The following is a 27631-nucleotide window of genomic DNA, read 5'->3' as shown; positions in this document are numbered from 1 at the left end:
GTTTTTCATATTAATTAAGTGTAAATGAACCTATGAAGCCTTATTATATTATGTGATTTTAGTTGCTATTAAATATTCAAATTAGAGTAATTTTTAATGGTTACTGCTTTTTGAAATTGTGTGTTTTATTGACTTAGAAGTTATCTTGACATGGTTTTACCACTAAACTGAAGTCTATACATTATAAATATAATTTGTTTGCAGATGACGTTGAATTTGAAGTATCTTCTGACCGGCGAACTGGAAAACCGATTGCAATTAAACTGGTGAAAATAAAAACAGAGACTTTACCTGAAGAACGAATAAATGGACAAGTTAGTGCCTATTCTTAGGGGTTTTTTTAGTTTTCTTTTCAATATGCATGCCATTTTCAGCTGCTGTGGTCAAACAGAAAAGGATAGAATTAAATGTAGCATGCCTCTCCTTAGTTGCATTAAAATATTTTTTTCAAATAAGCTTTTTTTTTCTCCTTTTGGTAAGCACATAAAAATTAAGAAATTTACCTAACCAGGAACAATTCTTACAGTTGATAAAAGTACTGTAAGATAAAAGCTTTGCAGCATGGCATACTGTTATGGGTTACCTGTTAAATGCATCCCTGAGTGTGTTATAGAAGTCTGATGCATAATGGTGCCTCTAGAAATAATTAGCAATGGATTTTTTTTTTTGACTGGTAGGTTGTGTGTGCTGTTCCTCACAACTTAGAGAGTAAATCTCCAGCTGCCCCGGGTCAGAGTCCAACAGGGAGTGTATGCTACGAACGTAATGGGGTAAAAATTATGTATTTACTAAAAAATGTTTCACTGATCCTCCAGTGTAGTTTAAACTAAAATACTTACCAAAATAGACAGTTAAAGATGTATTTGCTTCAAAGGTTTAAATTGCTTATTAATCTATTGATATGTAAATGCATAAAGTTTAGCATACTGATTATAATTATGAAATATTTTCAAAATACAGATTAGAATATAAGGTCAGTTAAAACATTAGCAAACAACTCCATTGTTGGAATTTATTATACAATTCTATAATATTGTAAATTTCTGACCACTTTCTAAATTCCAAAATTCATGTTTAAACTAACCTGGAGATTATAATTTCTGTCACTTTAAATATGTAGTGAAATATTCATGCAACCAAATTATAATTTACAGGAAGTCTTCTACTTAACCTACACCCCAGAAGATGTTGAAGGAAATGTTCAGTTGGAAACTGGAGACAAAATAAACTTTATTATTGATACAAATAAACAGTAAGTAGATATCTTGTATTGTACTAAATCATTTTAGATGGAATGCTAAGCTTTCTTTTTTAAAATGTATTTTACTTGAAACATGATTAACAAACTTTTGGATATAGTACTGTATATTTTGGAACAGTAATTGATAAAGCACATTTATTGTCTGTTTTGTTAGATGCAAACTTAGAATATAATTTTCAAACAAAGATGTAGCAATTTGACATCTTCTAGTTTGTTCTAAGCTTTCAAACCATAGGAAATGACTGGTTTGTTCCAAGGCTCAGTTGTGAGAGACAGTTTGTGAATCTTTTAGAACTATCTATAATCTTGCAGGATTTTATTTTAAAATGTGACTAGAACTTGATGTACACCTTATTTATGAATAAAGGGAAGCTGAGTAAAGAAATAGTATCCCAAACTGTGTACTATGTCATATTTGTATTGAAAACACTGAACCAACAGAAAAGATGTGTGAAACCAAATAGGAGTCGGCAACTTAGCCTGAAGGCCAGATGTAACCTGCTATCCAAAATCATGCAACCCATAGTCCCAAAAGCAAATATATCCACCCAGCCTGTGAGAGAAAGGGAAAGAAAAATTGACCATTTGGCTGCTATTCTAAGCACTCATAATCTCTTCAGCCAGGCATTTGATAATGGTTTTACTAGTTGCCTAAGTATGGATGGGATAAGTCCCCTGCCTGTGCTGGCTAGAGCAAGCCATGAGGAAGAGATCACAATGACATGGCTTTGATCTTCTATGCAGAAGATGATTACTGATTCCTGCCCTAGGATAACTGTCTTAATGGAGTAGGTTAAGTTAGAAATTCTAACCAATGCAATGATGTTTATGTAGCAGTTTGAGTGGTCCTCTCCAATCATTAACATACATGCTCTTTGCCATCATTGAAGTCTGCTGTTCCTGACACAGGTTGCCATCATCAGAGACCACTCTCTAGGTATATAGCCAGTCAGAAGAGACCTCTCAAAAAAAGGGGGAGGGGAATCAGTACTCTATGAATCTGGAATGGATTACAGAATTATTATCAAAGACTTTGCCTTCTATCAGATATTATACAAATGGAAAAAGTACAATATTATTACTCTTACAGGAGTGACTATCCAAGTCATTATAAGACCAGGGCATACAGTCCTTTATAAAAGCACAGAGAACCTCAAGGTGACAGCAAAGGAGTTGCAGGCGATTCAGATATCAGTGTTTATGAATCTTGTATAAAGAAAATATTGAACAAGAGTGATGAGCATAAGAGGAAACCAAGAAGGAAGCAATTTATCTTTAGTAGACACATTGCTGTTAATCTCATATTTGCCAGTAATGATCCTGCAGGCTATTTAAACACTGGAACTTTTAACCATTAATGACATACGTTTGGGGTAAAAATGAAATACAGGTATTGCTTGCTTAACAATTGCCTTCAATTGTTGAAAGTTACAAGAACGGTAACTTTACATCAGGCCCTTGCACTTAAAACTTTGCAGCATTCCCATGGTTATGTGATCAACATTCAGACCCTTTGCAGTTGACAGGCATTTCCTGTGTTTGCATGATCATCTTGTGTGTGCTTCACAGCTGCCTTCCAACAAGAAGAGTCAAAGGAGGAGCTGGTGGTAAAATCACAAGTTGCCGTCATGTGATATCTCAATGATAGAATTGCTAATCTGAATTGTGCTTGTTAAGTGAGGTCTACCTGTAGTGCATTGTAACAAAAAAAAATTATCCTGATGGGTAAATTATTTGCATATCATTTCTCTGTCCTTGAAGAAACAATAGGTTCTGGGTGGTACCAGCAAATTCTACAGGAGAATGTCTGAAGTATCCATCTGTAAAGTACTTGCCTGAGCTATAGCTTAAACAGATGTGAGTCATAGTAGCATAACAACAATTATAGACACAAAAGCAAATACACGACAAAATGGCTAAAGCAGAAGCAATTTCATATTTTTAGAACAGTTAAGTCAGAGTCCTGACATTAACCTAGTTGAAGTATTGTAGCATGCCCTATAGGAAGCAGTTCATAGAAGACAACCCCCAAATATCAATCAGTTGAAGTGATATGGGTCAAAATGTCTTCAAGCCAAGTGTGGAATTGATTTAACAGATACAGCAATAATTTGGTTGAAAACCTCATTAGTACTGTAAAGTACATTGTATTGTATGTTGCTTATTTAATCAGGATCTATTAGTGGGATATAGATGAAGCTCAGATCACTGTAGACAACACTATTGCAGAATTTATATTTATTTTAGTTATTTGCCGCCCATCTCATTTCAAAGTGACTCTGAGTGGCTTATAGCATTAAAAGCATTATTGCATTCTTTGACCAAATGACAAAATTAGTGGTTCAGAGGAATGCTGTAGATATAATTTACTTGGACTTCAGTAAGGCATTTGATAAAGTAGATCACAACCTACTACTTGATAAGATAGAAAAATTGGGTTAGACAGCATCACCACCAGATGGATCCGTAGTTGGCTGACCGGCCATACTCAGCGTGTGGTCCTCAATGGAACTGCATCTACATGGAGGGAAGTGTGTAGTGGGGTGCCCCACTGTTCTGGGCCCAGTGCTCTTCAACATCTTCAACGATTTGGACGAGGGGATAGATGGGGAAGTCATCAAATTTGCAGACGACACCAAGCTGGCAGGAATAGCCAACACTCCAGAAGACAGGCTTAGGATACAGGAGGATCTGGACAGACTTGAACACCCGGTGCTATCTAACAAAATGAAATTCAATGGTGAAAAAAGTAAGGTTCTACATTTAGGCAAGAAAAACCAAATGTACAGGTATGGTATAGGGCAGTGGTTCTCAACCTGTGGGTCGGGACCCCATTTGGGGTCGAACGACCATTTCACGAGGGTCGCCAAACAACGCAGTCTGCCATTTTTTTCCCTCCTTAGCTGTGCTACTCCCTTTTATTCTATTGGTTTTTGAAAGCCAATAGAATAGACTCTCTTGAATAGAGTCTAATTCTATTGGCTTTCAAAAGCCAATAGGAATTGTCCAGGCTGTCTCTGCCCTGCTGAGCCCGCCAAAAGTCCCATTCTGCAAACAGTGCTGCACCAGTTGAGTAGTCCTCGACTTACGACCAGTTGAATAGTCCTTGACTTACCACCGGTTGGGGGTCGCGGCATTAAAAAGGTTGAGAACCACTGGTATAGGGGGTACCTTGCTCAATAGTAATAACTGTGAGAGGGACCTCAGAGTCCTAGTGGACAAGCACCTAAATATGAGCCAGCAGTGTGCTGCAGCTGCCAAAAAAGGCCAATACAGTGCTGGGCTGCATTAACAGAGGGATAGAATCAAGATCACGTGAAGTATTAATACCACTTTACAATGCCTTGGTAAGGCCACACTTGGAATACTGCGTCCAGTTTTGGTCACCATGATGTAAAAAAGATGTTGTGACCCTAGAAAGAGTACAGAGAAGAGCAACAAAGATGATTAGGGGACTGGAGGCTAAAACATAAGAAACGGTTGCTGGAATTGGGTATGTCTAATTTAATGAAGAGAAGGACGAGGGGGGACATGATAGCAGTGTTCCAATATCTCAGGGGCTGCCACACAGAAGAGGGAGTCAAGCTATTTTCCAAGGCGCCTGAGGGCAGGACAAGAAACAACGGATGGAAACTAATCAAGGAGGGAAGCAACCTAGAACTAAGGAGAAACTTCCTGACAGTTAGAACAATTAACCAATGGAACAACCTGCCTCCAGAAGCGGTGAATGCTCCAACACTGGAAGTTTTTAAGAAGAGACTGGACAGCCATTTGTCCGAAATGGTATAGGGTTTCCTGCCTGAGCAGGGGGTTGGACTAGATGACCTCCAAGGTCCCTTCCAACTTTATTATTATTATTACATTAAAATCAAAAGATAAATATTTCTAAACAAAAATGGATTATGGTTAGTTCCAACGGATTCACAAACTGAAAATAAAACAACCTTTTGTGCTATTCCCCCCAAACCTCCCAAAACACAAAGCATTTTATTTTAAATTTAGAATGCTTTTCTCTTAACCATACTATATTCCATAAGAGGTTATTTCATAATACATTTGTTGATCTTTAAAATAAAGATTTTGATTAATAGCAGGATTTCCTTTTGAAGATTGTTTTATAACGAGGTTGTTTCTAAATCTGGATTTTGCATACAAAATTAAAGAGGGATTCTCTGTAGTTGGTAAGATAAGTGAGTTGCATTCATCTTTATATAAATCTTACTTTCTTCCTAGTACTGGTGCTGTAAGTGCTCGGAATATTATGCTTTTGAAAAAGAAACAAGCTCGATGTCAAGGAGTAGTTTGTGCCATGAAGGTAAGGAATGTTTTACTAAGTTTAGTTACATGTAATAGAATTAAATAATTCTGATATGTTTGTACTTTCAGTATAAAGCTATAGAAATTTGAAGGAAATTTATTTCTTATTTTATCTCTTCTAAAGCTGTAAATCCTATATATTTTTGCTTGGGAATAAGCTGTATTGTATCCAAGAAAGCTTCCTTTATGCCTTTTACCATGCATGGGTTTCATGCATGTAGCCCACTGGGTTGTTTTGTGCAGCCCATGATGACTCAAAGGTTTATGCCATTGCCAGATCTCAAATCCCACTAGAGTGACTCCAGTGAATGAAAGCCCCCAATCTCCCCTGCCACTATTCTACCTTGTTACAGATACTGTGCCAGCATGTGATTGCTGCAGAAGTAATGTTGCCACTAACTTGCCATTTGTCCTTGCTAATGCATACGGAACACAGTAAGATGAGGGACTTTAGACAGTTCAGAGATTACATCCATGGTTATACAGTATTTTACTTTTTTCATTGTATACAACATTTTAAATTAATAGTTAATGTTAATATTATAGTTGTCACTTTTGTGCATGTGTATGAATGTCGCCCACTGATTATTGCATTTTACGTAATGTAACTCCAATGTTCATTGAAGTTTGAGATCTATATACATGTTCTCTAACTGTGGATCTTTTTAAAACTCATTTTCTCTTTGATTACTAAATAACTAATGACCACAATTGGGACCAGAATTGTCGCTAAGTGATGTGACCGTTAAGTGAATTGTGCCTAATTTTACAATCTTTTTTGCCACAACCATTAAGCAAAATTTGATCACATGACCGCAGGGACATTGACACTCATACGTGCAAGGACCAATCATTAGTCACTTTTTTCATCGCTGTCATAACTTTGAATGATTATTAAATGAATGGTCATAAGTTGAGGACTACCTGTAGTGACTAGATCTATCAGGTAACTTAACAAATGTTTGAAGGCATTTTGGCTAAATAATTGTGATCTTCCTTTAGGAAGCCTTTGGATTCATTGAGAGAGGTGATGTTGTAAAGGAGATATTCTTTCACTATAGTGAATTTAAAGGTGACCTAGAAGCCTTACAGCCTGGTGATGATGTGGAGTTCACAATCAAAGACAGAAATGTAAGAGTAAACTTCATACACTTAAATTATATTAAACTTAATACAATTAAAAATTAAACTTAATACAATTTACTGGTTTATATGTCTGCTTGTATGTACGTGCACACATATACACACGTGTGTGTAACTTATTGCTAGACTTTGTATGCTTTGCATGCGTTTGATCATTTTTTCTTAATGATCTCAGTGAGAGCCAGTTAAGTCTAATGGTTAAGGCACAAGGCTAGAAACCAGGAGGCAGAGGCTCCAGTTTTTATCCTAGCTGTTTAATACTGCCTTAGGCATGAAAGCTGACTGTGACTTTGAGCCAATCACTCTCAGCCCAACCCACTTCACAGGGTCGTTGTAGGGAAAATAGAAGGAAAGAATATTACGTATATTCACCACTTATAAAAACAATAAAGACAGAAAAATAACTAAATAAATAACTAAATAATGTTCTTTTAATAGGGTAAAGAAGTTGCAACTGATGTAAGGCTTTTGCCTCAAGGAACTGTTATTTTTGAAGATATTAGCATTGAACACTTTGAGGGAACGGTAACAAAAGTAATTCCAAAAGTACCCAACAAAAATCAGGTAACAAACACTTTTTAAATGTGTGTTATAAGGGACTGATAAATGTGGTAATAATGACTAGTGAATTATGCTTGCTATTTGGGAAAATATTTTTTAAAAGGGAATAATTGAAAAAGAAGATTGAATACAATCAGCATTATCTCAATTTCTTCTTTGTTATAATTAGAATGACCCATTACCAGGACGCATAAAAGTTGATTTTGTGATTCCTAAAGAACTTCCATTTGGGGACAAAGATACAAAATCAAAGGTGACACTTTTGGAAGGTGACCACGTTAGATTCAACATTTCAACAGATCGGCGTGACAAATTGGAACGAGCCACTAATATTGAAGTTCTTCCCAATACTTTTCAAGTCACTAATGAGGCTAGAGAAATGGTAAGCACTTAATAAGAAATGTGGCAGAATATGTGGAAATGTAATGCATAATACCTTTTAGCTATATGGGTGTATTACTAGGATTGTATCATGGTGCCAAATTTCTTATAGTGATGAATGTAGTGATAAGATCAGAAAAACACCTTATAAATTCAGGGTGCTTTTATTCTTAAGGAAATATCTTCTAGGATGCATTGCTGTGCACTTGAGCAGAAGTTACAAAAAATTGAAGCATGGAGTTTATAAGTACCAATAAAAGAGAATAGCTCAGGGTTGAAATGAGGGGTCCATGCTGCTCTCTGAGCTTGCTTGTTTTCTTGCAGACATTTCATTATCCAAGCTATGTAACATCATCAATAGCTGATCAGTAGCACTGATGATGTTACCTAATTTGGGTAAGGAAACATCTGCAAGACAACAGCCAAGCTCAGAGAGCACCAAGGAGTTTATCAGTGTCTAAACTGAAAATTAAAGTTTTGCTATAAAATGTGCTAATAAGCATTCCATTACATGTCTTTATCTTTTTAATGGTTTTTACTCACTCCACTATGGTATATTTGTGAGATGGATGTGTATTTTTTCTTTCTTATTTGCATGGATGTATTCCCACCTATTTAACTCACTAATCTTAACTGGGTTCTAAAGAAGCAATGTAATTTGAAATAAATGGCCCCTTATAATTAGGATTGAATTGAACATAGTAAAAATATGTGGCTATTGGAGAGTTGGTATACTGCACAGGTTAGGAGATTAGATTCAAATTGGGAAGTTTCCTTTGACACTTTTCTCTACCACATTCTGATTAAGTGTCATTAAGCAACATCCTTCTAGCTTCAGCTTAGGTATATTGTTAGGTATAAAACTGGCTTTCTTTGCAGGGTTTTTGAAATGATATATACAAACAGCCTTAGTAAAAACCTAGTTACCCTAGGACAGACCTGAGCATTTTATGGGCCGCAAGCCATATCTGGCCCTTTTTGGTTGTCATTGTCTGGCCTGTGGCAGTGATGGTCAGGGATGGGAGGGCGCTGGCAGCCCTCCCCAGCTGTCCTAGGTTCTCAAGTCATCCCTTGGGAAAATTAATTGTCCACCCCTGCCCTAGGTCATGATCATCTTTATTTGTTCATTTTCCTTCTTTCTAGTCAGCTGTATATGCTTCCTAACAAAGAGCTGGGATACAGTCACCATCATTTTTATTTCTAAGAATGCCTCTAGGCCCCAGACATATTCTTAGAAATAAATACAGTGTTAAGACTGTTGGTCTATTAACATCAATAATATTTTTTAAAAATGCTTAAATTAGGAGCTTAGTAAGGACACAAAGGACACTTTACTTAGCGTCATAACAGTGTTCGTAGCCTTAAGCCTAAGCCTGCACAACTAAAGGTACGGGCTTTTTTTATGTCCCAGTTTTTATCCTAGCTATTTAACTAAATTGTCTTACTTTTTGCTTAATTTTCAGTATGAATTGATATTTGGCCAAACACCTTTATTACCCCTGTCATAGTGATAAACAATATCTGTTGTTTTATAGGGTGTGATTGCTGCAATGAGGGATGGCTTTGGTTTCATTAAATGTGTTGATAGAGATGCCCGCATGTTCTTTCACTTCAGTGAAATTTTAGATGGTAACCAGCTCCACATTTCAGATGAAGTGGAATTTACTGTTGTTCCTGTAAGTAAAATCATAATTATGTAGAATTTAGGAAGCTTTGGGAAGCTTTGCTTCTTTGAGTAATAACTTGCTTCTTCCACTCAGGATATGCTGTCTGCTCAAAGAAATCATGCTATAAGGATTAAAAAACTACCAAAGGGCACAGTTTCATTCCACACCCAATCAGATCATCGTTTTATTGGCACTATAGAAAAAGAAGCCACTTCTGTCAAATCCACTAGTCCCAATAAAGGCAAAGAAAAGGTACCTCTGTTTTATTCCTACCCTTTTTAAACTCTGTATAATTGCCTTTCCGAAAAGATTTAATTGAGTTTTACTCTATATGCAAAAATGATGAAAACTTGATATTGCCCCCACTATTACCACAAATCTAGGTAGTCTAATGCCTCTTGTTCATTGCAGCTTTCTGGTATATAGACACAGAAACTATGCTTGTCATAAATGTATATTACATCTAATGGAATGGACTTGATTGACGCTTCAGATCAGATTAGGATTCTTCCATCCTCCCAAATTAATAAACCAAATAATATAAGTTTAAGTGCATAGCTTATGTTGTACTATAAATACATTACACTGCAGTACCATATTTAATTTGTCAGAAATACTTGTTTAAACATTATATTGCCTCAGAGAATTGAGACAGAGCAAAGTGGAACAATATTCTTAATTTCAACTTTAGAATTTCAGGATAGTTTACCTTAGCCATAATGATATTTTTAATTTAAATAAATAAACCCATTTCTCATTTGATAATTGTCCTTTTCTAAGTTGATGTTGGTGAATAAGATTTTATTTTCTTTGCAATTGTTTATGTAATGCTTTTGTTTTAATTTAATAAAGGTTCCATTTATCAAAGAAAACTAGTAATCTATTTTTCAGAAGCAGATTTTTTGAATTACCTGGATGATCAGGCTAAATATACAAAACATTTTCAATGTTAGTGTATTCTTGTTAACAGTAAAGATACTTGTTATAGAATAAAGGTCATATAAAAATCAATAAATATCCTGAATTGCATTTTTTGTCTTGGTACCAAATAATTTTGCTACTAAACCATGTTTTTAATTATTAGACTTTGGCCCAGTGGATGACATTCTTGCTTCTCCCCCTTTTAGGAAGCTGAAGAGGGAATAATTGCTTATGATGATTGTGGAGAAAAATTGACTATTCCCTATCAGGCTAAAGATGTGGAAGGATCTACTTCTCCTCAGATAGGAGATAAGGTAATATATTCATAAGTAATTATTGGAATATTTTCTTGTAATTTGTTCTGTACAAGTATTGCTAATAACTAATGATGGCTATTTTAGTTGTATATCTTTAAAATATTGTTAATCCTATGTTTCTTATGATTATTGCACATAAAAGTTAAAATTATAAGACATTGGCTCATATATAAATGTGTACATTGTAGATAAAAATAGATTTTGCTACTATCTTCAAATTATATGAGTTTCTTTAATTAAAAATTAAATTATAAAAGTTGGTCTGTATAAAAATACCTCTCTTATTTTGATAAAGTTAAATGGTGAGACAAGCAGCCTCCTTTAACTTTTCCTTGTTGATATTTTAATGATAAAATAAAAGTGTAGGAATAGTCAGGAAAGATCTAATAGGACTGTATGCCATTTTATTTTAGAAGGCAGGAAAACATATAGGAGATAAACTACTCCTAAAGTACATGTAACCTGTCTAACCCTCCCAGAAAGCATTATCATTGTTAATAGGTACATTTTTTATACAGGTTGAATTTACAGTCTGTGAAGTAAAAAGAACTGGGTTGCAAACAGCTACTTCTGTTCGACTGCTTGGTAGAAACTATAGTTCAAAAAGACTTTTGGGATATGTTGCAACTCTCAAGGATAACTTTGGGTTTATTGAAACAGCCAATCACGATAAGGAGATCTTCTTCCATTACAGGCAAGTGATACTAGTAAAGACTGACTATATTACGTGAAAATGTAGTCTTTGTGGCATCTCTTACATACCACAAAGAATCTTTACAAGATGTTTTTTTTAAAGCTACAATATTTCTTTTGAAAAGTATATAACATTTGCACTTTTACCAGTTATATAAAGAGTGAATATTCACTAACATAATATAATGCCTGTTGATTTATATTCATTGGATTATCCACAAATTTAGCAACAGATGATATATATAGAATTGATGCTGTTTTGTTTTTTCTAATGCTAATATTGGACTGGAATATTGACTCAAAATAACTGCATATGTGCATTCTGCTGTGAAACAAGCTTAAAATCAGGAGGTAACGTGTCTGATTTCATCCCATATTAGGATTTGTCAAGTGTGCATAACAGTTGAACATAGATGCGACTGAACCCTAATATAGATAAAAATCTAGATACTCTTTTCTGGTAGTCTGTATAAATAAAAAAAATCACACAGAATATATACCATGTAATATAAAGAAATCTGATAGATGTCATGTAAAGCCTCATACATGATATTATTTATTTATAATTTATATATCCACCAATCTCACCAAAGGCGACTCTGGGTGGCAAACAACAACCGGATGAAACCATGTATAAAAACAACAATATAAAACATATAAAAAACACTTGAAAAAAATTGTAAAAAATTGTAAAAATATACAAATCCTAGGTGAGGAGATCCTCAAAAAACATACAGCTTTATGGAATTGCTGATAATTGCTGTATGAGCCTTCTTTGTATACTTTTAAGAATTGTTTCTCCTTTAAATCTGAAGCTTTGTAATGGTCTAGTATTCGGTGTATTGGCTTAGTTCTGTAAAACACTAGATTGTTTAATGAAAACATCTATTGTAGCAAGAGAAAATAATACAAAATGGCTTTCATGTTGAATTTGCATGTGACTTGTATAATCATGTGAAAAAGCAGACCCCATTGACATTTGTGACTTTTTCAACATATTTCAACATAAAAATACTTGATCTTTATTTCAATAATGTTAACAAAGAGGATATAATATAACTAATTTCATGTACTCAGAGTTACCCTGAGTGGCCAATAAATAAACAAACAAATGCACTATTTACGTTTTATGGTCTGTTGTGTAATATAAACAAAAATGCAAATTTTGCATGCGGGAAAAGTAAGTACACCCTAAATTTATCATTTTCTCAAATACTTAAAATAATCAGGTGCACCAGATTCTATGATTAGACCAAGTTCAGTGTTAGGGGATCTGGGAGGGACAATGTACTTTAAAACCTCAGATATTCAGTTGATTTATTTTTGTTGAAATGTGTGATATAATCATGCCTACATTGAAACTTTATTTCTGAAGGCCTCTGAACACCAATCATTCCTTTGTCTGGAAGATCATCTATAAGTGAAAAAGATTTCAAACAATTGCCAACTTGGCCAGGCCAGGACATCCCAGAAAGTTCAACCCAAGAGCAGAATGCAAAATTCTAAAGAGAGGCCCTTTTATCACATGGCCAATAGCCATTATTGCTATCAAAGTGCATGAGTCTACCATTAGAAAGAAGCTACACAAATCAGATCTAAATGGTTGGTGTGTCAGGAGGAAACAGTTGCTGCCCAGAAAGAACATCAGGGAAAGACTAAAGATTGCTATGAAAAGTTAGACAAGAGTTATTTGGCCACTTTCGTTAAAGACAGCACTTCATCAGAAGAACTCGATACAAAATGTAAAGCATGGGGTTGGAAATGTTATGTTTTATAGCTATTTAGCTGCATTAGAACCCAAGCAGCTCACCATTGCAGAATCTACTATAAATTCTTCATTGTACCAGAGGATACTTGAGGATAATGTGAGACCATTTGTTAGAAGATTGAAACTCAACAAAAAATGGATCGTGTAATATGATAGTGACCCTGAACATTTCAGTAAATCCACCAAGGAATGGCTGGGGGGGGGGGAGAGGATCTAAATTCCACCAAGATGCTTGGGGGTGACTTGAAATGGGCCTTGCATGCACCAACCCTTATACATCCCACAACTGAAAAATTCTGCTTGAATTCTCCCTCGATGTGAGCAACTGACAGACATAAGATAAACCTGAGGGCACAAATATTACAGTCAAGGGTGTGCTTAACTTTTTTTTTTTCATAAAAAGAAACAGCATTTCTGTTAAATTGAGTTTGCCATTATTCAACATGTTTTCATGTTTTTGTCAGATTATGTCATTTTTATTTTGATATACTGTTTTCAATGAAGATTAAAAAAAGAAAAATATATGGGGTATGATTACTTTTTTGCATGATTGTACAGGGTATATGTTAATATTTCTGAATAAGATCAAGATACTGGAAATAATTCTTCGAAAAATATATTCTTTGAGGTACTTGTCTATAAATCCTATTTCTCTAAAATGAGTCTTCAAACTTGGCCCTTTTATGACTTGTCCACAAGTCATAAAAGGGCCAAGTTTGAAGACCCCTGGTCTAAAACATAAATTTATGTAGCATTTGAATACTGATGCTTCCTGAGGGAACACTACACTATAAGCACAACTTAGTGGCTGATTTCCACATTATACTTTAAATGTTCAGCTATTTTGCTGGAGGTATTTATGCATATTCAAGATTTTTGTGTGATTGTTTTCAGTGAATTCTGTGGTGATATCGATAGCTTGGAACTTGGAGACATGGTTGAATACAGCTTATCAAAAGGCAAAGGAAACAAAGTCAGTGCAGAGAAAGTGAACAAGACACATGCAGGTAAAGTTCCCTCTTTTTTTGCTTTTTGTTTTAAACAAACATTAGTCTGGAGGGATAAGGTATCTTTCTACTCAGGAGGAAATATTTGTCTTTTGCTGCTATTTTTTTTAAACTGACATTTAAAAAAAGAAATTTGCAAATTTATGATTATGAGGAGGATAAAGGATGAAATGGTAAACTATTCTTTCCCCAGCCATTCTAGCTGCAAACTTCTGATTTTCCATTGCAGTAAACTAGAGACCAACTCATTTGGAGATTGAGAGTAACCTCTTTGCTTAGGATATATTCATATATAGGGTTTTGTTTTTTGTGTGTGTATGTGTGTGTGTGTACACTTCAAATCCAAACATTAAAACTTGCTTTGAAATGGGCATCAGTATGTATGTCATACCTGTTCAAGTTCTCTGCAGTAACTATATCTACGCAATTTAGCAGTGTGTTGTATTTTTAAAAGTTAGTATGTTTTACTATAGTATGTTCTCAATCCTCCCTAAATTATTCGACTTTTTAGTATGATCCCAGGCTCTGGTATTGTGAGAAAATTGGACATTTTTACCCCCGAATTAAAAAGTAGTTTCTTTGTAGTGGATTTTCTCTAGCCTGATATGTTTGGTTACCTTGTTCTATAAACCACAACTCATTTTAGTGATTATATACATACATAGTTATTTAAAGTTACTTTTTGGAGGTTGCCAACAGAATTTTCCTAGTTTTGGCCAGTGAGTTGTTAAAACTGGAAGAAAATTAATTTCCTTCAGGAAATATTTGTTGGACGGCTTATTGTTAATTAACAAAATATTGTTAATCAGAGATCTTGGAAATTTGAATTATCATTGTAATTTAAATATTTCTAGTATTAGTAAATATCTATTATATTTACTATATTTATCTATTACATAAATAGAATAATTAACCTACCCGGTGGTTTTTATTGAATAGGAAATAGAGCCGTTTTGATCTAGTTTGGTCTAGTTAAACCCTCAGGCTAGAAATCAGAAGACTGAGTTTATTCCCACTTTAAGCATGAAAGCCCGCTGGTTGACTATGGGCCAGTCATTCTCTCTTAGCCCATGATATCAGGCTCAGGCAACAAGCCGGTCAGTCAGTCAATTTCTGTTGCAACAGGAAAAAAAAAGCAGACCTTACACTTGATGGAAAGTACTAATAAGCCCATTCAACATAGATTTCAATGTTTTTTTGAGTTGTTTCATTATGTCAGTAAGTTAAAACAATGCAATCAAATTATACACATTTTTTGCCAAACATGGTAATTTTATTGCAGAAAATGGTGTCATTGATCTTTTATTGCAGTAAATGGCATCACAGATGAAGCTGACCCAACTTGTTACACGGGTAAAGTAATTCGCCCTCTCAGGAGTGTAGATCCTAACCAAACGGAATATCAAGGAATGGTTGAAGTCATGGAGGATGGTATGTAATATGTATTCTCACTGTAGCTTTAATATGTTCTTCTGGGTATGTGTTAGGTAACACTTCAGTCTAGAAATGCATTAGTTGTAATAGGATTTGCATGCTATTCTCTAACTATAAATTCACAGAACTTAGTATTTATTTAGAACATACAGTATATGCCGGCGTACAAGGCGACCCGGCGTATAAGACGACCCCCGCCTTTATCGCCGAGCCGCATTCCTGGAACATCATCTTATATGCTGGAAACTACCAGTATTTCCGGCGTATAAGACGACTCAGCGTATAAGATGACCCCTGTCTTTGGCGCCGATTTCAGCGCTCATAGAAGTTGCCTTATACGCCGGCATTTAGGGTAGGTAGTTCTCAACTTATAACATATTTAGTGACCACTTGGAATTACAGCAGCACTGAAAAAGTGTCTTATTCTTCACACTTACAACCATTGCAGCATCCTCATGATCACATGATCAAAATTCAGGGGCTTGGCAATTGACTCTTATTAAAGAAGGTTCATTGTCCCGAGGTCATGTGATCATGTTTGCAACTTTCTGACCAGCAAAGTCAGCGGGGAACTCAGATTCACTTAACAATCATGTTACTAACTTAACTGCAGTGAATCACTTAACTGTGGCAAGAAAGGTTGTAAAATGGAACAAAATTCACTTAACAACTGTCTCACTTAGCAAGAGAAATTTTGGGCTCAATTGTCATAAATTGAGGACTATCTATATTAGCTACTTTTTTTAATGAAAGCACATCTTTGGTTTTGTGTTTTTTCTAGGAGAAATGAAAGGTGAGGTCTATCCTTTTGGAATTGTTGGCGTGGCAAATAAAGGGGAATGTCTGCAGAAAGGAGAGACCGTGAAATTCCAGCTTTGTATCTTTGGTCAGAATGGGCAAACAATGGCTTGCAACATAACATCTTTCCGTAGAGCTACTGTAGATTGTGTGAAAGATCAGGTAAGAAGATAATACTTTATACATAGCTTGTGTTGCTTGTATATAAAACAAGCAAGTTCCAATTTGATACATATATTCCAAAGAGAATATATTTAGCTCAGCATTGAACTATGGAGACCTTGGTATTCTTTGAGCTTGATTGTTTGCTTGCAGACATTTCATTACCTGACTAGGTAACATCAGTGCTAGTTGGTGTGGGGTTTTCTTCCTATAATCAAATTAAAGCCAAACTGCTATTCAAATGTTACTTGTTTAGATGAATTATTTTTTTCAGGTATAGCTCTTGCTGCGGCCATTGTTGCCTAGCATATTTAAGTGCTTTCTACTAGTTGTTATTTTATTTTTTTAAAATACTTATAGCTTACTTTGGCATCTTATTGCCATAATTAGATGACATAATCAAGTATAGTTTCTCCTTTTATGAGGATACTACTTGCCAAATTTTAGACAGATACTTTTATGTGAAAGTGGAATGAGCCTTTTTATCTTATCATTAGTCTGAAAAAGGTGTATTTTTTTTGTACAAGATCATGAAGAAAGCAAGCACTGTAGAGCCACCCCTTCGCACAAAGCCTGCCAAATTAAGAGCACAGTAATTGGAAGGACTTTTTTGCTATATAACATCAATTTTGATTTCATACAAGGAAAGAAATAATAAAATACAATTCCTTATCCTGCAGTTATGTGGGAGAGAAAATGCATGATAGCATGTAATGTGGGATTATAAGCTTCTGCGGGGACACTAAACTTGATGAATAGCTGATAACATTTTACTGATGTGGTTGGTTATGTTCTCTGCCCAATTTAGCCTAACCGAAATACGAAAGTTAATGCTGCTACTTCTGGTATAAGAACAAATGTATGGTAATATTATATTTTGGTTATTTTCCTCTCTTAGACATAATCCACAGTACAAGATATAATCTATAATAGATCAGCTACCACAGAGCAAACCCCTGTGCTAATTTCAGTAATTCCCAGTTAATTCAGTCTTTGACATACTAGTTGAAAATTAATAAATTTAATTCCAACACATCTAGAGAGCTGAAAAAAAGATTAATTTATACAGCACTCCCAAACCTCTACTTGGACCTGCAGGCATTTATGCCTCTGCATTTTTGTCCCAGGATTGATTATTAGGATTGTGAAAAAAGTTTGATTGCATAGTAAACAAAGCTACATGGAAAAAATAGAAAACATATATGATAATGTTGTTAATTTCTTGATCAAAGCACCATATATTTATTAGTAAATATTCTATTCAAGTTTTTTCATTAAAAATAACCTCCAAAATAAATCAATGCAACCTGATTAAAGCTAACACAAATAGTGGTTAAATACTGCCTGTACAGGTAGTCCTTGACTTAAAGCCATTTGTTTAGTGACCGTTCAAAGTTGCGGCAGCACTGAAAAAAGTGACTTATGACTGTTTTTCATACTTACAACTATTGCAGCACCCCTATGGTCACATGATCCAAATTTGGGCACTCAGCAACTAGCAGATATTTATGACAGTTGCACTGTCCCAGGGTCATGTGATCCCTATTTGTAACCTGACAAGCAAAGTCAATGGGGAAGCTGGATTCATTTATTAACAGTGTAATTTACTTAATTGCACTGCAAATCTTCAGTGATTCATTTAACAACTGTGGCAAAAAAAAGATGTAAAATGGGGCAAAACTCACTTAACAACTGCCTTATATTAAGAGCACTACCTTTAATAAGAACTCTGGGTTAATTTGTTCTATGATCCATTTTTTTTTTTTTTTGTTCTGCTTTTTTGGCTGTTGATGGTATTTTTAAGACATTTCTTGGCCCCAAAGTTCAAACTAGAAAGCCATTTTACTTTTATTCCCAAACAGTATCTGAAGGAAAACCATTACTTGCATGATTCTGAACTTCTCAATGCATATTTAAGGCATATTCTGGTATCTGAATATCTTTTCCAAATCTTCATTGCTTCTCTACCAAATACTGTGGAGTATTTCAGGACTGCTGATTCTTTTACTGTTGATAGTTGATTCTAAAAAGCAGATGGTATCCAACTCTTCAGTATCTTTGCTGTCAATGCACTCATTTGCATTTTCAGCTATCAGAATAGCGTAGTCAGCATAGTGCAGATTGTTGATGTTTCTCTCTCTAGTTTTAAAGTCATACCTCTCTTCCTCCAATCCAGCTTCCCTCAGTATTTTCAGGAAATAGGTTGAATAAATATAGAGAAAGTATACAACCTAGCCTAACTCTTTTGCTGATCTATGCGTAATGTCGCGTTCAGATTGTTGCTTTCTGACCTGTATATAGATTTTGCATAAAGACAATGAATTATTCTGGGATTCCATTTTTTCTTTTTTTTCCCCAAATAGTAATTTTATTAAAGATTACGATTACAGCAATAAAAAATAATGCAAACTAAGAAAAGAAAAAGGTATAGAAAAGAAAAAAGAGCATATAGTAAAGAAAAAGAAATTTAACATATGAAGAAGTAACTTTCCCCTTCATCAGAAGTATAAACACTTTTAGTAATTAACTCCTGTAGTTTACTCCCAAGGAGCAGTTGACTGGAGCACTTGTGGGCAGTAATTCAAGTAAGAATTATTGGAGAGCTGGTCTGCTTGCTGCTCCTTCATTCTGCTATGGTAATCGGCTCTCATTTTTCACATAGCTATCTACAATATGCCATTTTTTCCCTAGAGTCCTAAAGATATTCTGTAACAAGTCATGGTCAATATGAACAAATACCTTTTTTATCAATAAAACACATATTTATTTTGGGGGGATGTTCTTGGGGTATCTACTGTGCATTAGCAATTAATGTCTCCCATTGCTTTTTCTAAAACCAGCTTGACCATCTAGCACAGACATGTCAAACCTGCGACGTCAGGTGACGTCACACAATGTATCGGGACAGTTTTGCCATTGCCTGCAATGGGGTGGTGTGGCTTCCGGATGATGTATCCGGCCCGCGAGCCGGCAGTTTGCCACCCCTGATCTAGCATCTCCCTCTAGCACAGTGGTTCTCAACCTTTCTAATGCCGCGACCCCATAATACAATTCCCCATGTTGTGGTGACCCTCAACCATTTATACATCACCGGGTGCCAGGGGCATGGCCAAAGAAAAGGGGGAAAAAATGACGGACAGCCTTGTTTGGCGACCCCCGTGAAATGGTCGTTCGACCCCAAATGGGGTCCCGACCCACAGGTTGAGAACCACTGCTCTAGCATGTAGGATTCTAAATCTGTATTGGTTAATTCTAGGTATTATTTTGCTAGCATGTTACATTAAGAATGTTGTACAACAGTTTGTACGCTTTTGTTTAAGTCTCCTTTTTTTGGTTTGGTATGTAGACTAACTTTTTCCAATGTGTTAGCCACTATATTCTCCATATTTGTTGGCATAATTTGATTAGAAACTTTACGGATTGTTCTTTTGTTGCTTACCACATTTCTACACATAATACTTTAATAACAGTAGCAATAAAGCATCTCTTCATCAACCTAAACAATACTGTTGAATTTAAGAAACCCATAACTAGGAAAATATGGTTTTATGTGGATGCAGAATGAAACTGCTCTTTTTTGATAGCCTGTGTCAGAACTGAACCACGTATTTATTAATGAAATAAGATTGTTACATTGTGAGCTCAGATCAAAGTATGGGTATTATGGCAAAACTGGCTTAAAGATGTGAGAGAAAAACAAAGGGCATCAAATGATGAGAGGGAGAAAATGGAAGATGCTGGTGGGTATTTCAGATTGATGTCACCGTGGTGGATACTTCATGCTGGGGAGATTGTTGTGGTAGCTGAGGAGAAGCACAAAAGGAGAGAAGAAAAACCACTGGGAAAATTGAGAATTAGGCTGGCCAGTCAGATTTGTTGTACTAGAAGCTAGAGAAGGAATTGGGGTAGCATACACCAGCTGTGTCCAACTATAAAAACCATCTGGGATCCTTCCAGTTTAGAACCTATAGGATAAGATAGTTTGTTCTAAATCTGGTAAATAATACCAGATTTCACTTGAATGGTCTCCAGTTTCTGGAGCTTATCACCTAGAAACCTAAAAATCACTCCTATAATGTTCAAATTAACGTTATTCTGTGTATATGGAAGCGTGGCCAAGTTTTAGAGATCTTGTGTTTGGCTTTGAAGTAAAAAAAGTGGCTAGATTTAACATTTTTAATTTGGATGGAAGTATGAAATTATTATGATATGAAGCCCTTTACTAAATGTCTTAAAATGTATCATGTCAGGAAAACAAAATTGGCATTCTGAAGGGTATGGGAAACATTTGTAGAAAACATTGCTTACATAGTACAATTAATAAGATAATTTCTGTTCCTCCTTTCCTCTTCCAGTTTGGTTTCATAAACTATGAAGTGGGTGACAACAAAAAACTCTTTTTTCATGTGAAAGAAGTTCAGGATGGAGTGGAATTGCAGGCTGGTGATGAAGTAGAGTTTTCAGTCATTTTCAATCAACGCACAGGGAAATGCAGTGCCTGTAATGTGTGGCGTGTTAGGTAAGAAACTGCTAATCATTAGCAGTATTGTTCACAGAAATAAATTAAGCAATCCTGATCTCGGAAATATTACAAAAATATTTCATTAGTTGTTCGTTTCTTGCAGCATTATATCAGTTTGGGTGGATTAATCGATACCAGCATTAATGCATGTTTTTTGCTTACAAAAAGAATATTCTGTTTAATTCACTTATTCGCTGATAAATATAACTTCATTGATTGCTGTAATGTTTCAAGAAAGCATCACATCTTTTGAAAACAAATATATAGGAAAGCATCCTGCCTTCTACTAGATTATAATTTTTTCTTTTGAGAAGCCTGCTAATACAACATTCTTTTAAAATTCCTAATGCACCCATTGACAAAATTCTTATCCTGCAAAATACTGTCATAATCGACCATGCTATCATATTTTTCTCCCCGGTATCAGAGTAGAAAGATATACAGCAATATTCACTTCTCATTACTTCAAATGACCAAATTAGATTACACAATGTAACAATTTCTTTTCAGTCATTGCTTTGATTATCTATATCAGATAGGCAATTTGTCTCCAAATCAAATTGAATTGATCTTTATTTGTGTGTGATTAGAAACACAAGGAATTTGTCTCTGGTACAGAAGCACTCAGTATACAGCCATACTACATGGGTAAATATAAATAGACATTAGACAGCACTGTAAGAATTAGGTGTTCAGCATGAGAGAAAAAAACTCCTTTTGTCTAGTTGCTTTGGCATGCAATGCCCTATAGCAGTGGTGGAGAACCTATGGCACGGGTGCCAGAGGTGGCACTCAGAGCCCTCTCTGTGGGTACACGCGCCATCGCCCCAGTCCTAGGCCTTCAGCTGGGTTTTATAAAACCTTTTCGCTTTAGGCCTCCGCCGCCGTGTACAAAAAAAAAGGTTCAATCAGTCAATTTCAACTTCTCGTGGGAAAAAAAAGATCTTGCAAAGTTGGAATTGATTGATTGAACTTTTTAGTCCCACCCAGTCTGCTGTTACCACCACAGCCACGCCCACCCAATGGGCCACACCCACCCGGTGATGCATAAGTGGGTTTTGGGTTGCAGTTTGGGCACTCGGACTCTAAAAGGTTCGCCATCACTACCCTATAGCGTTATCTTGAGGGAAGGAGTTGAAACAGTTTACGTCCAGGATATGAGAGGTTTGCAGATACCTTCTCAGCCCTCTTTCTGCCCTTCACAATATACAAGTCTTCTATGGAAGTCAGGCTGGTTGCAATTATTCTTTCTGCAGTCTTCTATTGGTTGGAGTTTGATTGCTATACCAAACCAGTTATAGAAATACACATGACAGACTCAATAATTCCTCTGTAAAACTGTATCGACAACTCCTGGGACAGTCTGAACTTCCTGAGTTGACGCAGGAAGAACATTCTTTGTTGTGCCTTTTTAATGATTGAAGTAGAACTCCCTTTTCCTATAAGAATATTGTTGAAAAACAAAATATCTCCCTTTTTCCTATAAGAATGTTGTTGAACACCAAAATATCTAAAAATGCTAAGTTGCCAAGCCCTGATTTATAATTCTTCTCATGCTGCTTACTTGCTTCCTTTCTTGAAATCCATCTGTGGCAGATGTTTGTTCCTTCCAACATTTTTAATAAAAAATATTTCAAGATTATTTCTGTATCTCTTTTGAGTACAACAATCCTAGGTTTCCCCATTTTTACCTTGTAAATGTCATTATAAATCATATTTCTGAATTTGAATTCAATTTAGTTTTTATTCAGTGGTCCAAACATTTTGAGACCAGGAACCAGTTTTGTGGAAGATGATTTTTCCACAGATCCGGAGGGGGATGGTTTTAGTTTAGCTTGCTCACCCGACTCTCATCTCCAGCTGTGTGGCTAGTTCCTCACAGACCATGGATGGATACCAATCCATGGCCTGGGGGTTGGGGATCTGTTTTATTTACATTATCAGTATTTTATTCACATTCTCAGAAATTAATAGAAAATCCATTGTTTGGAAAATATTTGGTGGGCCTCTCCTATTTCAATTTGTGCAGAGGCACTTATTTTGTTTTGTAAATGTTTTCTAAATACGTGAATTATTGTTATAGATGCTGTATATACTTTCTATGAATTCCCTGTTTTTCCATGTTCATTGTTGATGCTTCATAGTCACTTTCAAAATATGTTATTTTACATTCATATATCTGAGTAGGTTACTTTTTGTGTAAGCATAACTTTCCTATCTTTAGTTTTGCCTGCACTTCTCCATACATTTTGCCTGAAATATAACTTTGGTGGCTGAAGTGTGAGAGGAATTCCAGAAATCAGGAATTAGCAGATCTGATGGTTGGATTTATACTAAGAATGGAAGGGAAAGCTATGTAGTACAGCTAGCCTCATTATTATATAGCATTTGGACACAGCACATTTTTTAATTAGTCTTTTTTAAAATTAATCTGTTTTTAACTTATTTGTTGTGCTTTCATTGAAGTTTTAAACATGAAGGTGGCAGTTCAATTATGCTTATTGCAGAGGTGGTTCTATTAGAATCACAGAATAATTTGACATTTCTTTGATTTGCTCTGTACTAGAGCTTACATTTGGAAATTTATTGTAGACATCAAATATTCTGATTTTCATCTTACTATTCCACTTAGTAACCATTTAAGATTTTATAGAAGGAGAAACCAAAAGCCATAGTATTTTTATGTGTTAATTCTGTCCCCCCCCCCCATTCTCCCATTGATTTGGTTGATTTCTATTAACAGTGAAGGTGCTAAGGTTGTAGCTGCTCCACGCCCTGACAGACTTGTTAATCGTCTAAAGAGCATTAATTTGGATGATGCCAGTGCTCCTCGTCTAACTGTGCTTCGTCAGCCAAGGGGACCGGATAATACAAAGGTATGTTACAGGAAATTTGCACATATTTCATAATATTGGAATTTCAGTTTCTATGACAGAATGACATTATTTCTACTGGCCACATCATTGGAATGATATAATAAATGTATGAATTTCTTTAATTTCCTATTTGAAATGGACCAGTGTATACATAGGATGGAAATAGACAATTTAGTGTTGAAACATTTTAAACTATAATTCTTATAATCCCTTCATGAAGAATCAGATGGGACTGAAAAATGAAGTTAGCATAAAGCAGTAAATAAATAAACAACATTTTGTGATGGTTGATTAATAAATATTGATATAGCACTTTATTAGACTTTGGTATCAGAGAGATTAAATCCAGAATATACAGAGATTAAGCCCATAATAATATGATGATTGCTGTTTGGAAGGGTAGGAGTAAAAAGACAAAGAAGTATGATCATGAATAGACAGGAGTTATTTAACATAATTGAATAAGAGTTTTCAGACAAAGGAAGAAATGGTTTTGAGAAGGAATTTGAAGAAAAAGAAGTTGCACCATTTGTTGAGGGATATGTTTTCAGCAAGGGTTAGGGTTTAAAATCTTTGACTTATTTTAAAAATAAACATCATAGAAGATGATAGTTAACATAGTTTAAAGTATCTTGTTCTTCTAAATAACAAAAGATAGATATAATAGCTAATTATAAGGATATAATGAGGATGTGCGTCTTATTTCTGAGGTTTTCTGGTTCCACAATAGGGGACCTTTGAGACAGGACGTGCTTCTCTTTGTGTCCTTTTTCTACATCTGACAGGGAATAGAAACTGTTAAATAGGACTCTTATCAAAACTCACCTCAGGTGGATAGATTCTTTATATTCACTGAAAACATTCCATTCCAATATACTATTTTGTTTTTCTCTTTCTTGATATTTTTCACATTTCTGGAGATACTGTTTTTGTTAATAATCTGCAGTTGCTTATTGTAGTCCCTTTGAGTCACAGGTAAGAGTTATGCAACTGTGTAGAGAGTGTTCAGAATCTTCTAGAACTTATAGAATTATTTGCAGAGCACTGTCTTCTACATCTACCATGTGACTAATCTGGCTCCCGCCAAACTCATTTTGTTTCTGTTTCTATCAAACAGCATATTTGTCCTTGAACTCTGATATTTCTTAAATACTGTTTTATTTAATTTTTTATTTGCATTTTTACATATACACTGGCATGGTATATTGGAAAAGGCTTGTCCTAGCAAAAAGTTCTATAAGCTCTAGGTTTCCAATAAAGCTCAGTACAATCTTTCTGCGTATATTCACAAATGACAATTCAAACATTTTCAATTAGAAATAAGTTAGTAGTTCTTGACCAGAATTTATTTGCCCAGTATAGACAAATCAGGTTTTAGTCCGGACTTTGGTGTGCAATGCTTTATTTTTTTGATTTAGCTTTGTTTTTAGGAAAGAACTATAATTATTTTTTCCCTGGAAGCAGAAATGTATATTTGGGCACTTCAGAGGCTATTAAAAAGACAAATACTCATGACTAATTTTTAACAATTAAAAATAATACTCTAAGTAGGACCTGCAAACAGGAATGTATGGAACATTCTATATTCATTTTTGGTTAATTGTAGGAAATATCAGGTCCACAAATTGTGTTAAGGCATTTTAGAAGATAGCATAAACACAAATGAGAGCAAAATGGGGAAAAATGTGACCTCAGTAGCAAAATGTATGTGATGCCTATAACTGTCTACTTTCATTGATATTTCAACATCCAATTTAAACATGATATATTTTGCAATTTACAGGGATTTGGTACAGAGAGAAAGATTCGTCAAGCTGGTGTTATCGATTAACTGGTCTCAAAGCAACTAATATTGGAATATGGGTGGGGTCTGGTGAAGGGTATTGAATAGCCTTGTATTCATCCCTTCCAAAATCTAAGGAGCTATTACACCAGTTTTAACACCTTCCTCATGTTATGTTTAAAAATAAATTTATGAAACAGTTTTAAAATATGCACAGTTGCATCCTGGAGAACCTAAGATGGCGCCTTATATTAACACATTTTAGAAGCTTTTTGAATGGTGCATTTAAAGCAACTGGTAACTGCAAATCTACTTTGCCTCTTTAAGTAAATATTATAGACAGTTCTATTCTGGAAGACCTTATGAAATTCTGCACTGAAAAGAAATATATATATATATATATATATAGACACAACATGCATATATTTTCCTTGATTCAATTTTGCCAAGGTATTACTATGCCTTAGGTCTCAATTATTTTGTCCTCTCCAAGGCAGGAAAGCCTGATTTTCTGTTCATTTTCATGCAGTTTTGAGGCTCGTGAGGATAGATATACTAACCGTATTATATAGAATCCTGTATGAGTTCTCAAACATTTATTTGACGGCCAAATGTTAATGTTTTTTTATGTCTCATTTAAATTCAGATCCATTTAGCAAGCAAAATTATCTCCTAGATCTCATTGAACGTATTTTCCAAAGTAGACTACTAGTTTTTTTTTTTAAATTGCAATTAGCATGCATAGTGCAGAATTTCATAAGGATAAAGTGTGCCATCAGTATGGTAACTTAAAGATATTTAAAACAATGCACAATTTGCTGCTTACAACACTGCAGCTTCTAAACCTGGTTTATTTTACTGATTAAAAAAAAAATAAAAAGTTGTGCCTGAAGTGAATACATTTTTTTTGCAGCCAACACCCAGTATACTGTAAAAGAATACTTAGGCTTTCCATAGCTGTATTGAGACTTTCATCAAGGTGAAATAGTTGATGTCTGTGTGCTTTTTTTTTTCTCCCCCCCTTCCAGGCCCGTCCCCATACCTTCCTTCCCTCAGCCACACTTTATCAAGCAAGCAAACTGAATGATTGGTCTAAGTATTACTTTAACCAAAAAGATCAGGAGTTATTTACTTTGAATAGAGGGCAGTACTGTGTTTTTTCCATGTTACCTCTATTCTCAATTTAGGGTTTTTCTTCTCTGGGAGATGCATTATCTTTGTAAAACAAACATTGCTTTCTCCAATTTTTCTGTTAATGGCAAAGAATGGAAATAGAATAAAGTTTTACTGATTTTGAAAATTTGCCTCTGTCTTGTAACTTTTTCATAAATATCTCCCACCTACTTTCCTCCTTGGCCAATTTGTATGTTTTCAGAAGACGTTCCAGATCCTAGATAAAAAACGAGACTTTCCCCCATTTTTATGACCAGGCAATGTAACTCTAACGAACCTCTTTTTAAAACTTGTAACATTTTCTTAGTCTTTTTTCCATTTTGTACACATGAAGATCAACATCTAAAATCCCAACCACATTTGCACATGCACTAGCATCCGATTAACTGACTTGGTATTAAACGTGACTTGGTATCAATTTACAATTCACACTAAACCAAATATGCATTATTTGAACTTGCACTAATTGTGACCTATCTATAATCCAAATTTCTGGCTTAGTATTGTTAGTATTAAATATTGAATACTGAATTTTGCTACAATAATTGAGTTTGTAGATGTTGATCCTGAATCAAAATAATTCTGGATCAGGCCTGAAGCTAATTTAATAGGATTATGCTTTGGATTCAGTACCAGAAAGATACTTTCAAAGTGTGCAGGAACATTTTATACATCAAATTTAGAAACTGCTCATCTTGCAGTGTGATCCTGGGTAGCGTACAATCAAAAAATGTAAATATATCCCATATATTTACACATGCGTTTCTCTGAGAAACCCAGGTGAGTTGGCAGAGTCTTCAGATACTTCCAAAAGGCCAGGAGAGTAGAGGCCCACCTCACATCTTAG

General features: G+C 35.1%; 1 protein-coding gene across 7 annotated transcripts in view; it reads left to right on the top strand.

The window, feature by feature from the left end:
• CSDE1 (cold shock domain containing E1) overlaps positions 1-26911 on the top strand; it is a 37949-nt gene extending 11038 nt beyond the window's left edge. For 6 of the 7 annotated variants that reach the window (XM_039356949.1, XM_039356946.1, XM_039356951.1 and 3 more), the window contains 17 exons: positions 205-314; positions 678-770; positions 1155-1252; positions 5495-5576; positions 6581-6709; positions 7160-7285; positions 7452-7664; positions 9199-9339; positions 9424-9582; positions 10458-10565; positions 11087-11262; positions 13924-14036; positions 15348-15467; positions 16252-16430; positions 20786-20949; positions 23696-23828; positions 25612-26911. In XM_039356949.1, the coding sequence (XP_039212883.1) occupies positions 205-314; positions 678-770; positions 1155-1252; positions 5495-5576; positions 6581-6709; positions 7160-7285; positions 7452-7664; positions 9199-9339; positions 9424-9582; positions 10458-10565; positions 11087-11262; positions 13924-14036; positions 15348-15467; positions 16252-16430; positions 20786-20949; positions 23696-23828; positions 25612-25659 (2192 nt within the window). In that variant the 3' untranslated portion in view covers positions 25660-26911. The remainder of the gene's footprint in view (positions 1-204; positions 315-677; positions 771-1154; positions 1253-5494; positions 5577-6580; positions 6710-7159; positions 7286-7451; positions 7665-9198; positions 9340-9423; positions 9583-10457; positions 10566-11086; positions 11263-13923; positions 14037-15347; positions 15468-16251; positions 16431-20785; positions 20950-23695; positions 23829-25611) is intronic. The other variant, XM_039356947.1, reaches the window with a different exon arrangement.
• The last annotated feature ends 720 nt before the right edge of the window (positions 26912-27631 follow it).

Source organism: Crotalus tigris, unplaced genomic scaffold, assembly GCF_016545835.1.
Source record: "Crotalus tigris isolate CLP2741 ecotype Arizona unplaced genomic scaffold, ASM1654583v1 scf7180000018838.1047803, whole genome shotgun sequence".
Classification (NCBI taxonomy): Eukaryota; Metazoa; Chordata; class Lepidosauria; order Squamata; family Viperidae; genus Crotalus; species Crotalus tigris.
This window is presented reverse-complemented; position numbering and strand designations above follow the sequence as displayed.